The sequence below is a fragment of the Mastigoproctus giganteus genome, chromosome 10 (genome assembly GCF_048544385.1).
Source record: "Mastigoproctus giganteus isolate SK-2022 chromosome 10, ASM4854438v1, whole genome shotgun sequence".
Classification (NCBI taxonomy): Eukaryota; Metazoa; Arthropoda; class Arachnida; order Uropygi; family Thelyphonidae; genus Mastigoproctus; species Mastigoproctus giganteus.
This window is the reverse complement of record NC_143584.1, coordinates 227,294,870-227,311,735: the sequence shown is the minus strand read 5'-3', so window position 1 is coordinate 227,311,735 and position 16,866 is coordinate 227,294,870. Positions and strand designations below refer to the sequence as shown.

The 16,866-nt window shown below is 37.0% G+C and overlaps 1 protein-coding gene across 3 annotated transcripts in view; it reads left to right on the top strand.

Annotated features, from left to right (window-relative positions):
* The window catches only part of LOC150080002 (TNF receptor-associated factor 2-like), a 123,840-nt gene that overhangs the window by 33,207 nt on the left and 73,767 nt on the right, over nucleotides 1–16,866 (top strand). For all 3 annotated transcript variants that reach the window (XM_090382715.1, XM_090382713.1, XM_090382716.1), the window contains one exon: nucleotides 9,963–10,121. In XM_090382715.1, the coding sequence (XP_090238841.1) occupies nucleotides 9,963–10,121 (159 nt within the window). The remainder of the gene's footprint in view (nucleotides 1–9,962; nucleotides 10,122–16,866) is intronic.

The following is a 16,866-nucleotide window of genomic DNA, read 5'->3' as shown; positions in this document are numbered from 1 at the left end:
CTTTCTCGATTTTAAATTTGCTACTGTCTTTATCTAGTCTAATAAAGGAGGTAGCACTCTCATATATTTTCTTCAAATTCATAATATATGGGGTATCTATGCCTTGTCTTTCCAGTGCCCGAAACATTGCCTTATGCTGTATGGAGTCAAATGCCTTTTCATAATCCAAAAATGCCAGGCATAATGGTGTTTTATATTCATTTGCTTTCTCCCTTAGCTGTGATATTATGTGAAGGTGATCCATAGTTGAGAATCCTGTCCTAAAGCCAGCTTGCTCTTACTTAAGAGTAAGCATCTTTATACATTTATACATTAACTCCAACTTATGCATTAACATCTCATGAGGGACTAATTAAAATGAAATGCTTTGCCAAAATCCAAATGAATTATTTTCTATATCCAGTTTATGAGTGACTGTGTCAAAAGAGCTAACCACATTGGTCAAACATGATTTTCTCTTAACAGACGTGTGTTGTGTAGCCTTCAGATTTATATTTTTATGTAAAAATATGGACAGGATTCTCAACTATCGATCACCTTCACGTAATATCACAGCTAATGGAGAAAGCAAGTGAATATAAAACACCATTATGCCTGGCATTTGTGGATTATGAAAAGGCATTTGACTCCATACAGCATAAGGCAATGTTTCGGGCACTGGAAAGACAAGGCATAGCTACCCCATATATTATGATTTTGAAGAAAATATATGAGAGTGCTACCTCCTTTATTAGACTAGATAAAGACAGTAGTAAATTTAAAATCGAGAAAGAAGTTCAACAAGGAGACACAATATCTCCGAAGCTGTTTACTGCTGCCCTTGAGGAAGCTTTCAGAAGATTAGACTGGTCGCAGAAAGGAGTCAATGTGAACGGAGAGTACCTAAACCATTTACGATTTGCAGATGACATTGTGGTCATAAGCCACGATCCCAAAGAATTGGAAGAAAATCTTAATCGGTTATGCAGAGTTAGTAAGGATTTTGGACTAAAGATGAATACGGCTATAACAAAAGTAATGATGAAAAGTATGCCACAGAAAGAGATATAATCATTGAAGGAGTAGTAATTAAAAAGGTGGATTCATATGCTTATCTGGGACAAGTCATTAGCTGTAATAATGATAAATGGCTAGAAGTCAAGAGAAGAATAAATTTTGGATGGATAGCATTCAGGAAATATAGTCACATACTGAAGAGCAATATCCCAGTTTGTCTGAAACGTAAAATAATGAACCAATGCATACTCCCCACCATGACTTATGGAAGTGAAACTTGGGCACTCACCAAAAGAATGGAAGAGAAGCTGAGAACTACACAGCGAAGAATGGAACGAATTATATTGGGAATCAGACTGTTAGATAAGAAGAGAAGCACATGGATTAGGCAGAAAACTCAAGTAAAGGACATTCTTATCAAAACTAAAGAACTAAAATGGTCTTGGGCAGGACACATAGCTCGGAGACATGATGACAGATGGACTAAGAAAATAACAGAATGGTACGCAAGAGGAGCTAGAAGAAAATCTGGAAGACAAAGGCAGAGATGGGTTTTTGGGTAGTAAATGGATGGCCAGTGCTCCAAACAGAAGGAACTGGAAAGTTGCTGGAGAGGCCTTCATCCTGCAGTGGATTGAAAATGGCTGATGATGATGATGATACATTGTCCTACATTGTCTGCACGATTTTCCCTACTAGTGAAGGATACAAAACTCAGTTCTGTAGTTTCCTATATTTGTGATGTGATTATGCTGAGAGAGTAGTAGTAGTAGTAGTAGTAGTAGTAATAATAGTGGCATGTGATGCAAGAAAGCAAGTGTATGAGCTTATGCAGCATCAGCCAAAAAAAAAAAAAAAAAAAAAATCACACCATTCCCTCCAAATTCCTGTGTAGTTCCTCCTTAAATTTATTCAACCTATCAACTTCCACAATGACAGATGGAAGTTTGTTCCAGCAATTAACCACCCGCTGGCTAAAGGCAAATTTCCGCACATCTGTTCTACACCTGTCCTTTCTTAATTTGAATTTATGCCCCCTTAGGTTCGTAATCTGAACAAGTGGAAGGATCCCATCAGAATTCAGCGTGCTAAACCCATTCAAGGCCTTATACACCTCAATCAGATCACTGCGCAGGTGCCTAGTCTCCAGCCACTGCAATTTGCAGAACTTAAACCTCTCTTGGTAAGAGGATCCCTTCATTCCCCTCACCAATCTTGTTGCCCTTCTCTGTACACGCTCAAGTAAATCTGCATCCTTCCTAAAATGTGGCCTCCAGACCTGTATGCAGTACTCAAGGCATGTCCTGACCATTGCCTTATACAGAGGGACAATCACCTCCTTCTCCCTGCTAGCAGAATTCCTATATATCATTGACAAAACTCATGACCTGCCTTGGCAGCCTGTCTGCATTGCTCAGAAAACTTCATATCTGCCTGCACAATTATTCCCAGGTCTTTTTCATTTTCTACCACCTTAAGTGTAATACCACACAGTTGGTATGAGAGAGAGAAATCAGTGCAATTCCTAATAAAAATGCAGTCTCAGTGTCATTAAAGATGAATATCGGAACAGTAGACTTTTTTGCAAAAAATAAGACAGGATTGAGTTTTAGGGGGTTGAAGAGAAGTATTTTTTCTTTGCCTCATTGGATAATCACCTGGAGTTACCTGTATTTATGGAGAAGTTGATGCTGTTTTGTGCAGAGCCAGAATTTTCGAGCTGGAAGGTAGAATGCAATTTACTATCATCAGCAGAACTATGGATAAGGATTTCCAGTGAAGAAGGTCATTAATATACATGAGGAAAAGAGTGTGAGAAGTAGCCGAACCTTGGGGAACACCAGTAGTAGTGGAGAAGTTAAAAGACAGAGAGCCATCTACTATGACTAACAATGAGTGATCATAGAGAAAACTGCAGTTAGATGGCAATAAGATGGAATCTTGTTTAGAAGACCTGTATGCCAAATGTGATCAAAAGTCTTATAAAGGATATGAGCAGCTTGAGTCTCATAAATTTTTCCATTTAATTTCTCCAAAAATGGGTAATATTTGTAAAGAGTTAGGATTGAAATTGAAAATGAAATGTTTGCAATCCTGCCCACACACAATAGGAGTGGGGGATACATGGTGAGAGCCTTGTCAATCAATTTGACACTGGAGAGACTGTTTTCAGAGGGATGGGATTCACTTAAATTGAAGGTTTGCAAAATTATTTCTGATGCTATTGAACCAGTGTTGTTGGGCTGGAAAACTGCTATCTAGGCAGGGCCCACATCTACTGATAGATTAACAGCAGCTTCAGGCAGAGGTATAAGTGATTCTTGCATTTCTTCTAGAGTAGCACTCTAGAAGAAAAACAAGGTGCCAAGGATTCAAGGTCTACTGGGGTTCTTCCTGTAACAAGCAACCTGTTCCAGCAATCAAAGACTTGCTGGCTAAAAAAAACTTCCTACAGTCTAGTCTAAACCCCTTCTCCTGTAATTTGAATGTATGCTCCTAGTTCCAGAATTCTTTATTTATAACAATGAAAATTCTGCCTTCATTCATTTCACTAATCCCTCCCATAGACTAATAAACTTGATCGGGTCACCTCTGAGGTACCTATTTGCCAAGCTCTGCAGCCCACATAGAGTTTTTTCTCGTATGATTGCCCTTTTGCCAATCTCACCATGTGAGTTGCCAGCCTTTGGACACTTTCAAGAAGCTCAATGTCTTTTTTTTTTCAGTTGGTGAGACTCAACTAGTGAGTGACTTTTAGCCTCATGGCAGCAACAGGGACTCACACCCAGTGCTGTAGACGTAGAATTAGCAGAAGGTATACAGGAATACCTCGCACAGTGTGTTTAAAGCACTGGAAAAAAAACTACCACACTGACTGAATCAGCACTAAATGGGGAATAGATTTAATGGGAAAAATAATGATACGTGGGTATCATAATTTTTTTTTATATTAGAAATAATTATGCATGATTAGTTAGAAAAATAATAAATACAAATAGTAATGAGGTAGACTAAGAACGAAATTAATTGATAATCAATCAGGCAGATTATAAACCGCACTATAGTGAATCCCGTACTGATTGAAGCCGCACTGTGTGAGGTATTGCTGTACTCTGTGAAAGTTATATATATATATATATATATATATATTTAAATAATGGCTTAAAGTTTAACGTAAGATAAAATAAGAATAAATATTTATGTTAATATTTCGCTCTACATTTTAGCCATACTACTGGCTTATGTTTTAATTTTGTTTTATTTTGAATTATCTTTGAAATATCGGATATATATATATATATATATAAGTAATGACATTAAAAATAAAATAGATAAATAAGAAAATAAATAAACATGAAGTAGTCATTAGAGGCAGTAAAATACAAATCCTCCACATGATACCCAATATATTACTGAATTATGTATTGAAAAATTAATACAAATGTCCGTAGTATGGCAAAACTGTAGAGCAAAAATTTAACATAAATCTAAGAATTAATCGTAATTGGGAGAGTAGAGAAGGGGTAACAAGACAGAATCTGTAGCCGAAAGCCTCCAAACAATTTAGAATATAATTTAAATCCAATTCAAATAAATCCATTTTAAAATTTAAAATATAGCACCAATTGTATAACATTTTAGCTGCACCCTCCTAGTAAGGTACCAGTTCTGAGAAACGTGAAATATCACCAAAAGAGACCAATCAAACTACTAAAACAAAATAAAATAAAAATAGACTGACCATTATGCCCCATATCGACAGAGGACCATGAGGCTAATAATGGTCATGGAATCACTGCATTGCAATCGCTAGACAAATCATCGCATAGGCGAACCGATGAAAGGACCTATCCACCCCCTTTTTTTTTGTGGCATATATATATATATATATATATATATGTACTTAACTTATTTATACATTATTACTTTATGGTACTACTTGGGAGCATCAGTCTAGTTATATATAAATCTAGCCCTGGTATGGATAGCCTTATATATAACATTGATACATATGAAAACAACAAAATTAATGTAAATTTAAAGGAAGTTGGAGAAATTGGAGAATTAGAGAATACTGGAAAAATTGGAGAAAATTAGCGAAAGTTAGTGAAAATTAACATTCTCCCTCATGGCCATACATCTGCCACTTCCTCAGAGGCTATGAGTCTGCTCAAACTAGAGGAATGTATTATACATACCCTTTTCTGTAATCTCTATACCAGTTTTGCTAGGTTAACTTTAGCTAATACCCTCATTTATGCTATTTAAAAATTTAATATGTAAATCTAATTGTCATTAGACATAATTCCAATATATATATATAACTAAAATGAAATGAAAATAAAACCAGTAGCATGGCAAAACAGTAGAGTGAAAAAAAGTCAATTAAATGTAATGATCAAATCAACAGGGAGGGAAGAGAAAAAGGTACCAAGACTAAAAATATTGTAGCAGAAATTCTCCAGAATAATTTAGAAAATCTAAATACAGGAATACCTCGCATAGCACAGTTAATTCATGCCAAAAAAATACCGCGCTGATCGAGGTATTATTAGTATGTATTTTAATGTAATGCGTTCCGACAATTTGATTATATGGGTCGAGTTGCAAAAATATATAGGTGCTTCTTTACTATAAATTTATGCACATGAAGTTCTTGCAAAAAAAGAAACAAATGATAAAAATCAAAAATACTAGTAAGTACAGTAGAAATGATTTTTATTGCAGTATGTACATACCAAAAGAATATAAGTGAAGTATATACTGTATTTTTATTTTGAAAAATAACTGATCAGCTTAGTTTGCACAGTTTTTTCTTCTTTTTATCTGCATACATCTCTTTATAACATTGAATGTCATTTTGCAATGCCTGCCTTACTTTCACACCTCGTTCGATGTTTGAATCCAGAAGAACATTCAGCGCCATTACATTTCTTCTTTCCACTCATATTTGCGTATAAAGGTGTAATGTTTTTAAAAAATAATCTTTAATAAAAATACACAGCGAAAAATATTTGTACAGCTTTCTCGGAATCTTGAGTGTTTACTAATGTATGAATGCTAGCAGAGTCCCTATATAAAGGGAGTTTCGACAACAGTCAGAATGGCCTTGAATCCATAACGCATTGGCGTACGTGCTGGCATAATACATGCATACATACATACATATCAAATGTATTGGTGCGTAACGCAGTTAATTTTTTTTCAATTTGTAAACTGCGCTATAGTGAAACCTGCGCTGTTCGAAACCGCCCTATGCGAGGTATTCCTGTAAAGAATAATAATTAAATAAAAAAAATTTTTTAAAAATCAATTAAATTTAGATGCCAATTACATAGATATTTAACGGTGTCCTTGATGGGTACCAAGCTCAAATTGCGTGAAATATCACAAATAGAGACTTAAATTATCTAAATAAAATAAACAAAAATAGACTGACCATTATGCCCCATATTGAAGGAGGACCACAAGGCCAATAATGGTCAGGGAATCACTGCATTTCAATCGTTAGACAAATCGCCAAAAAGGCAAACCAATTGAAAGATCAGCTTACCCTCTGATCCACAGATCAAACTGCCAATGCAGAGGATTTGAATAACGGAAATAATTTGCATATATATATATTCAAATTGGATCGGCGAAATGAGTTTTTTTTAATTTTTATTATTATTATTTTTTTTTTTGACTGATGCTATATAAGCTTGCTTTCTTTCATCATGTGCCTTTGCTAATGCTAATATATATAAATCCAGAAAGTATATGCTATTCACCTAAAAAAAATCCAGAGGGTGTACGGTGTATACCCACATATATCTTCCACTACAGCCCTGATCACACCCCATATCATGAGTTACCTTCCCCACCATGAGGAGGTAAGCCACTACTATCTAATGCTCATTATTATATCCAATTCCAGTGGTCAGGTCACTGCCAGTAGTAACCTTATGAGAATCTCAGTTCCTGGATTTTCTATCCAAAAAAGGGTAACAAAATGCCATTTAACATATCTAATCATGACGGCGATGGGCAATCACATCACTATCAGTGGTGTCAAATGCAAAAGGCCAAGGAACTCCCAGAACCATAACAGCACAACCACATGATAATGACAGTGGCAACAGTGGCACCTTCATGAGCACCACAAAGCCAAAATAATGCCAATTAGCATTCTCATCCATCCTTAAGTGGAACTTTTGTAAACTCAGCCTAGGAGCACTACATTATGGGTTAATTACCCATAATCTGTTCTGCAGCAAACCACATCTAAAGATAGCTCAGGGCATGCTGCATTTGATAGGACAGGTTCTATCAACTGCAGCACGCTCTGATATGAGCTTCTTCCTCCAGTAGTTCACACAACTGGGAGGGTCACTGATTTTAGCACACTTGAAAAGAATGTTCTCTTGCTGCACAGTGCTCACAGAAGGCTTCACTGTTACAGTATCTAACCACATGGCCATAAGCCATACTTCTAAAGTACCATGTGGGTTCCAGGAGGTCCTACTCCTTGTGCAAAGATCAGTCAACAAAAACATGTGTCCTACTCAAAATGATCTTATGTATTGAGCCAGGACATTGAATCACAAAATTAAAAAAAACCTGTTTATTTCTGAGCCTGTTCTGAGCAAGGAGGTGCACACTAGATCTGAACTGTTCTTCTGTTATGGTTGATCCTTTCAGATTGCTTGATCACAACTCATCCAGAAGATGTTACTTAGTCTCCTGCTGGTTCATGTCGAGCACAATGAGTTTTGGCAATAATCTAGGTCTATCAACTTCCACAGTGTAGTATTAGCAACATAACCCGTTGCTAACATATACATCAGTAATATACACATTGATTAGCTCTTCAATCAGTGGTCTGTGCTCTGCAGATAGTGGCAGTGGTGATGGGAGCAGTCTGCAATGTTGCTGGATGTTTGATTATTATCTGATTCTTTAAAAAACTGAAGTTGATGAATATGAATAAAAAAAATATTTAACAAAACAATTAAAAATTTTAAAATATTTCTTGACTAAATGTCTGAAAAGGTTGTTTATGCCTGGGTAATGCGCTTCCATCATTTCTACTATCCAGGTAGTATGCATGCATCTTTAATTATATCTCATATTGTGAATACCTTCACAATGAGTTTCCGAAGTATTGCACTGTTTTGAATAAATAATGCTTCGCCAGTGGAGAAGACTAATGTTACTTATTCTTGGTGGATACCACGACCCAGACAGCACCGTTTTGAAGCTTGTTGGCTTACTCATTGGCGGGTGGGCAGGTACCCTGTTGTTGCAATAGTGACAACCCAGTTATGAAGTATAACTCCACAATATGAGAGTTGCTTGATGGTGTGTGTGTGGTTTAATTTAAAAATATTACTTGACTAAATGTCTAAGAGTATGAAAAAGTTGTTTATGCATGGGTAATGCACTTCTATCATTTCTACTACCAGGTAGTATGCATGCATCGTTTAATTATATCTTATATTGTGAATACCTCCACAACGATTGTCGAGGTATTGCACTGCTTTGAATAAGTGACGCTTCACCAGTGGAGAAGACTAATCTTACTTATTCTCGGTGGATACGACTACCCAGACAGCACCGTTTTGAAGCTTGTTGGCTTACTCATTGGCGGGTGGGCAGGTACCCTGTTGTTGCAATAGTGGAGTTATACTTCATAACTGGGTTGTTACCATTGCCTGCCCACTCACCAATGAGTAAGCCAACAAGCTTTGAACGGTGCCATCTGGGTGGCGGTATCTGCCAAGAATAAGTGACATTAGTCTTTTCCACAGGTGAAGTATTACTCATTCAAAGCAGTGCAATACCTCGGCAACTTATTGTGAAGGTATTCACAATATTAGCATTAGTCGAGGCATATGATGCAAGAAAGCAAGCTTATATAGCATCAGCCAAAAAAAAAAAAAAAAAAAACCCTTCCTATTTTACCCATCCGGTCACTCCATATATAATTATATGATGCATGCATACTATCTGGGTAGTAGAAATGATGGAAGTGCATTACCCATGCATAAACAACCTTTTCAATTAAAAAATTGTTAGATATTATTCATTAGTTATACAAATTTGTATATAGGAAAAAAAGGTGATTATTTTGCATAAATCATGATTGCAATCCTTAGTTTATACTATTTTACATCATCAGGCATCTCTTATATTGCTGAGTTAAACTTCATAACTGGATTGTCACAATTGGAACACCAGGGTATACCTACCCACCCACCGAGGAGAGGCCAACAAGCCCTGAAACGGTGCTGTCTGGGTGGTGGTATCCGTCAAGAATAGTAAAATTAGTCTTCTCCATTGATGAAGTGTTACTTATTCATGATAGTGCAATACCATGGCAACTCATGAAAGTATTAACAATATCAGATTGTGATTCATAATATACAATTAAAATGACAATTATCCATTTTGGCAGTTCACTACAAACAAAACATGGTGCAATGGTGCTAACCCGTTCACTATTGGAAAAAAAAATAAAAAACTAGAGCAGTGGAACAGTCAAAATTTTCTGTGCTCCAGCTCCTGGAAAAAATCTACACTCTCCACTGCTCTGTTCCAAATTTATCTGTATTACAGGGCTTTGGAAATGAAAAGTAAGAAATGGAACAAAAGAAAAAAAAAAAATAAATAAAAAAAATGCAACAGAAACTTCTGTTTTCAGGTTTGTTTTTTCTTTTGAAAATTTTTCTTTTTTTCTGTAGTGTCCTAGTTTATTTATTTGTATGTGAGGCTTAATGTACTTGATTTAAATCTTATAGCTTTATTTAAATGAAAATATGTTTAATTGGAAGGACAAACTGCAGCTGAAAAACAGTAATGTCTTTAGAAAAAGTACTGTTTTTCTCAGTATAATTATAGAGTATTATAGCTGTGTTTGTATTTATTGAAACATAATAGAATATTTAAAATAATTAACATTTATGGAATCTTATTTTCTTTCATAGAATCATATAGAAACATGTGCTTTTAAGATCATCATTTGTCCAAGTTGTAGTGCAGAAATTGAGCTGAAAAATCTTGCAAAACACACAATGACGTTGTGCCCTACTGCACCAGTTGGTTGCATATATTGTAATGAAATGTTCCGTAGGAATGAGATTGAGGTAAGTTGAGATTAGTTTTTAATTTCCATAACCTTACGTGGTAATTCTCAAAAATTCAGTCTTGATAATATATAGTGAATATCTGAACATTTGTAATGTATCAGAGAAACATACAGTATTTTGATTTGCACTAGTTTTAAAATGCAAGTGTGGCCACTTTATCCTCCTCCCACACAGAATTTTAACAAAATCTGCATATTAGATGCAGTCAATCAGCATGTTATAACTGAACATCACATATTCAGGCAAAATGCCATAAATATCTATAAATACTTACTTTGGGAGGGTGGGAAGGTACTGGTGTGCTATTGGCTGCGTAGTGGGTTCATACACTATCCCCAAAACTGCTTCAGATTGGTTCCATTTTATTGTATTAATCATAGGAATGTTATGATTAATACACTGTTTTGTGGATGTAATTCCTGTTTGGTGTATTTGGAATTGTTGAATATGCCTCCACCTTTTTTTTTGACACCTTCCTTCCTTTGTGGTATTTTGGTTTTGAAAGTAGAGATTCATCTGTCTGCACTATTTCTTCTAGACTCAATTGGCTCAAAAAGTGCTTTCCAAGATCATGTGTATATGAAGTATTGTTAATTAGCATTTAGCATTAGCAAAGGCACATGATGCAAGAAAGCAAGCTTATATAGAATCAGCCAAAAAAAAGAAAGAAACACAAACCTTCTCATATCACCCATCCACTCGCTCCAAATGTTTGTCTAGTGCTGCCTTCAATTTGTTTAAGCTATCAACTTCTATAATGACAGATGGAAGCTTGTTCCAGCAATCAACCACCTGCTGGCCAAAGGAAAACTTCTGCACATCTATCCTACAACTGTCTTTCCTCAATTTGAATTTATGCCCACTCAGGAATTATTCTGAGCATGAGGAAGAATCCCATCAGCATTGGGCATGCTCAAACCATTCAAGGCTTTATACACCTCAACCATATCACCTCACAGGTGCCTAGTCTCCAGACACTGTAATTTTCCAAAACTTAAAGCCTTTTTTCGTAAGAGCAACCCTTTGTTCCATTCACTAATCTTGTTGCCCTTCTCTGTACTCATTCCAAAAGCTCTACATCCTTCTTAAAATGATAATTTTTTTTTTTTTTTTTTTGGCTGATGCTGCATAAGCTTGCTTTCTTGCATCAAATGCCTCTACTAATGCTAATGCCAATGCTAATTCTTCATCACTTATGTCTGAGTGACATAAAGGATGAAGAATTTGAATATGGGGAGTAAAATTTATACAGAAAGGATATAGAGAATGGGGAAACAGTTATGCTCTAAGTTAAGAAGCATATTCATCCAATGTGATATTAAGAAGCACATTCATAAAGTGCGAAATAAGCGGCACCTCCATAGCCAGGTGGACAGGAGCAGCAGTACGTAGCACGATTCTTGATTAGACCAGGGTTCGAGCCCGTGACCATCAAATACAGAGGATGCTGCTTTCTTGGTGATTCCCTTCTACTTCTGACTCTCTCTCTCTCTCTCTCTCTCTCTCTCTCTCTCTCTCTCTCTCTCTCTCTCTCTCTCTCTCTCTCTCTCTCAGGGTAACGCAGGATTTTTTTTTTTTTTTTGGTTTGTGCAGCATAAGCCACAGGCTTCCTTGCACTATATGGCTCATAATAATAATCTGATCCCCAGCAGTGACTCATCATAATTAAGAATCTGCAGATAAAAAACTATTAGATGGAACTGAGCACATTCTATTGATGTGAGATTTACTTAAAGATATAACTATATTATCAAGAAAAAAAAGGAAGGGCTTTTGCTTTCATAAAGGTGACTACAGTGGTCTCAGTCAGTTTTTAAAATCTATTCAGTGGGACCAACTGATGATTTAACATCAGTAAATTCTAAGTGAGAAGCATTTAGGGTAGTAACTGTTGAAGCTGTTAGGCTTTTTATACTAACTAAGGGATACTGCTCAAGGCTTAGACCTGATGTATGAACTGATGAGACTCATGGCAGAAAATAAAAAAAACATCACATGCAAGACTATCAAGTGATACAGAAACTTGCAGTAGGTATAACTAGTCTGAAATCAAGTCACAAAAGAAATTAGCATTAGCATTAGTAAAGGCATAGGATGCAAGAAACCAGGTTATATAGCATCAGCCAAAAAAAAAAAAACAATCCTTCTCATTTCACCCATCCATTCTCTCCAAATGTTTGTCTAGTTCTGCCTCGAATTTATTTAAGATGTCAACTTCTACGATGACAGATGGAAGTTTGTTCCAGCAATAAACCACCTGCTGGCTAAAGGTAAACTTCGCACATCTATTCTACAACTGTCTTCCCTCAATTTGAATCTATGCCCCCTCAGGCGATTATTCTGAGCAAAAGGAAGGATCCCATCAACATTGAGCCTGCTCATTCCATTCAAGGCCTTATATACCTTAATCAGTTCACCTCGCACATGCCTAGTCTCCAGACACTGTAATTTACAAAACTTAAGCCTTTCTTCATCATAGCAATCCTTTGTTCCATTCACTAATCATGTTGTCCTTCTCTATATACGTTCCAGCAGCTCTGAATCCATCCTAAAATGTGGCCTCCAGACCTGTATACAGTACTCAAGGTGTGGCCTGACCATTACCTTATACAAAGGGATAATCACTTCCTTTTTCCTGCTAGAAAAATTCCTGTATATCATTGACAAGACACCATGAACTACTCTTGCAGACCATCTGCACTGCTCTAAAAACTTCATATCTAACTGCACAATTACCCCCAGGTCCTTTTCATTCTCTACCACCATCAGTGTTGTATCACACAGTTGATATGTTACTTTAGGGTTACTGCTACCCATGTGCAGTACTTTACATTTGTCAGTGTTAAACTTCAGTTGCCACCTGTTGCAGTAGTGTACTGTCATTAGTGTCATTAACAACCCTGCCAACCTTTGTATCGTCTGCAAACTTGGACATTAAGCCTGATATACCGTCATCAATATCATTATTGAATACAGAAAACAGCAATGGACCCAACACCGAACCCTGGGGGACTCCACTAATAACATTAGTCCACAAAGAGCAGTGTCCATTGATTACCACTCTCTGTCTTCTCCCACTCAACCATCCCTTTATCCATAGCAATAATTTGCTCCAATGCCACACTGTTAAAATTTGTGCAGCAGTCTTCCATGGGCAACAGTATCAGAAGCCTTTCTGAGGTTCAAATATATATCAAAATTATTCTTTGCATCCGGTTCCTTTGTGACTACATCATAGTACCCAATCAAATTGGTCAGACAAGACTTCCCCTTAACACACCCATGCTGTGTCCGAGCTATAATTGAAGTCTTGTCTAGATGATCCTGCAATGCTTCTTTAACCAGTGCCTCCATTAATTTCCCTGGAACAGAAGTAAAACTAACAGGTCTGTAATTACCTGTCTCCTCTCGATCCTCCTTTGTGGATTGGGGTCATTTGCACATTTCCAGTCCATGGGTTCCTCCCCTGAGTCCAAGGAAGCTCTCATAATTATGGCTAAGGGGTTGCTTACTTCCTTTGCTGCCTCCTTTAATATAACTGGATAGATTCTGTCCAACCCAAGGTGCCTTTCTTATGTTTATCTTCAACAATTTCTTCTCCACTTTACTCTCAGTTATTACAAGATTATCTAGCTTACTGCCAGAGTTGAATACACCTCTGGCATTCCCTTCCCTGAATAACTCCTCTTGTGTGAATGTAGATACAAAATATTCATTTAGTGTGTTAGCTATCTGAGCAGGATCATCAACAGTTTAACCATCAATATCAAGTGGACCAATCTGATTCATCCCCTTCCTTCTAGAGTTTACATAAGTAAAGAACAGTTGCCACCTCTCAGCCAATCTGCTCAACTTTTCTGGATCCTGTTGTCATTAACAACCCTGCCAACCTTCATGTCATCTGCAGTTATACAAGCTAAGGCAGATTATGAGAAGTCTCTTGCAAACAAACAAAGAAAAGCAGCAAAGATTTCTTTATTTATATAAACACTAGAAGGGAAGGGATGAATGACATTGGTCCATCAGATATGAATGGTTTAACTGCTAATAATTCTGCTGAAGTTGCTGACAAACTGAATAGATATTTTGCATCTTTATTCACATTAAGAATTTTTAGTGAGAATGGGATGCCAGAAATATACTAGATCCTAACAGGGAGCCGAATAATTTTATGATATCTGAGAAGAAAGCTGAAGTGAAATTGTTGAAGCTTAACATAAAAAAAAGGTATTTGAGTTGTATGGGATCTAACCAGTCATAAGGATGCAGCAAAAGAGGTAACCAAACCTTTAGCTCTAATTATGAAAACATACTTGGATTCAGATGAGGTCCCTATGTACTGGGGATTTGCAAATGTATCTCCAGTTCACAAAGGGGGAATCAAAGGATTACATGAGTAATTACAGTAATTACATTATTTTTCCAAGAACGGAAGTCTCTTCTGTTCCTGAGAAAATAATTGAGTCACTCAATAAAGATACAGTGCAGGACCATCTAGACATGTATACATTTACATCATGGATTTATTATGGGGGTGACCTTGTCTAACCAGTCTGATTGGATATTATCACCTCCCACCATTCCCAACACACTCCATTCAATGCCTCCTGTGGTCTTCCGTCAAAAGGATATCAGAAGGATTCTGATGAATCTTGATGCTAAGAAAGCTATAGGTCCTGATGGTATTTCTCCACTTGTTCTCAAAACTTGTGCTCCTGAACTTACTCCTATTCTTTGTCGCCTTTTTTCACTTTCTTATTCCAAAGGTGTTTTTCCTTCTGCTTGGAAATTTGCTCATATCCAGCCAGTTCCTAAAAAGGGTGACAAATCCCTCCCATCCAATTATCGTCCCATTGCAATTACTTCTACTCTTTCTAAAGTAATGGAGAAATCAATTAACCGCCAACTCTTAAACTACCTAGAAACCTTCCGTCTGATCAATGATCGCCAGTATGGATTCCGTCAGTGTCGATCCACTGGTGATATTCTGGCTTATGTTACCCATTTATGGACTAATTCAATGGAAAGGTTCGGTGAAACACAAGTAGTTGCTCTTGACATCTCAAAGGCTTTTGATCGTGTTTGGCATAAAGGTCTTCTAAACAAGCTTCCATCTTATGGTTTGCCAACTGTTTTTAGTAATTGGTTATCCAGTTTTCTCTCTGATTGCTCACTGAGGGTGATGGTAGATGGTTCTCTGTCTTCCAACTTCTCCACTAATGCTGGTGTCCCCCAAGGTTCAGTTCTTTCCCCCACTCTTTTCCTTTTGTATATCAATGACCTTCTTCCATTGACTGGAAATCCTATCCATAGTTTTGCCGATGATAGCACATTGCATTCAACTTTCCAATTTGAGAAACCTTGTCCTGCTCAATCAGCTTCAACTTCTCGAAAATCTGCTAACAATTCCTTAAATGCCGATCTTCAGGTAATTCTCCAGTGGGGCAAAGACAACTTAGTTGATTTCAACCCTTCTAAAACTCAGTCTTGTCTTATATCTCGCAAAAAGGATTCTTCTGCTCCTATGCTTATCTTTAGTGACACTCCGATTTCTAGGCAAAATGATATATCTCTTTTGGGGATTACCCTGACTTCTAATCTCTCTTGGCACAAGCACATTACAAATATTGCTTCCTCTGCATCTAAAGAACTTGGTTTTCTCTTTCGCTCTCGGCGTTACTTTTCTTCCAAACAGCTGCTCACTCTGTATAAATCGCAAATCCGCCCTTCCATGGAATATTGTTCCCACATCTGGGGTGGTGCCCCCAAAACCTCTCTCAGGCTTCTTGATTCCATTCAGAAGAGGGCAGTTAGGTTAATTAATGATTCATCTCTAACAGAGTCTCTCCACTCGCTTTCTCATAGACGTACTGTTTCTGCTGCATGCCTCTTCTACAGATACTTCCATGGGCACTGTTCTTCTGAACTGGCTTCTATAATTCCCGCTCTCTCTTTCAAAACAGTCCAAACACGTGCCGCCACCAGCCAACATCCATTTACTGTCCAACTTCAAACCCAGAGAACCTTTTCATCTTCCTCATTTATTCATTCAACTGCCGTTTTCTGGAACAACCTTCCTTCATACGTATTTCCTGAAAATTACAATCTACAGAAGTTCAAGTCCAGTGTCAACAAATATCTTCTTTCGTCTTCTTAACCTCCAACCCAAGCACGGTACTAAGTACTATAGGTTCTAATACCTCTCGTGTTTGGGGTTCACATAAAAAAAAAAAAAAAAAAATTATGATGCAGTAACAAAGGAACTGGATGCAAAAAATTATTTTGAAATCATATAGATTTCAGGATAGCCTTTGATTCTATTCACATAAAAGACTGTTATACAAATTTGAACAGTGTGGCATTAGGAGCAGGTTACTGCTATGGATAAAGAGATAATTTAGTGAAGTTAATCCCAGAATATCATACCAACTGTGAATTGCCATACTCAGTGTAGTGGTGAGTGAAAAAGACCTGGGGGTAATTGTGCACTCAGACACAGTTCTCTGAACAGTGCTGATGGACTGCTAGGATAGCAGGGGGTTTTGTCAATTTGTGAATACAGGAATTTTGCCACTAGAGATAAGAAGGTGATTATTCTCTTGCATAAGGCAGCAGTTAGGCCACATCTTAAGCAGTGCATTCAGGTCTGGAAGTTGGAATTGGCGAAAAGAAGAAAGCATTGAGATTAGCAATGGGAACAAAATTACCGAGTAATGCTCAAATTTAAGTGTCAAACCCAGGG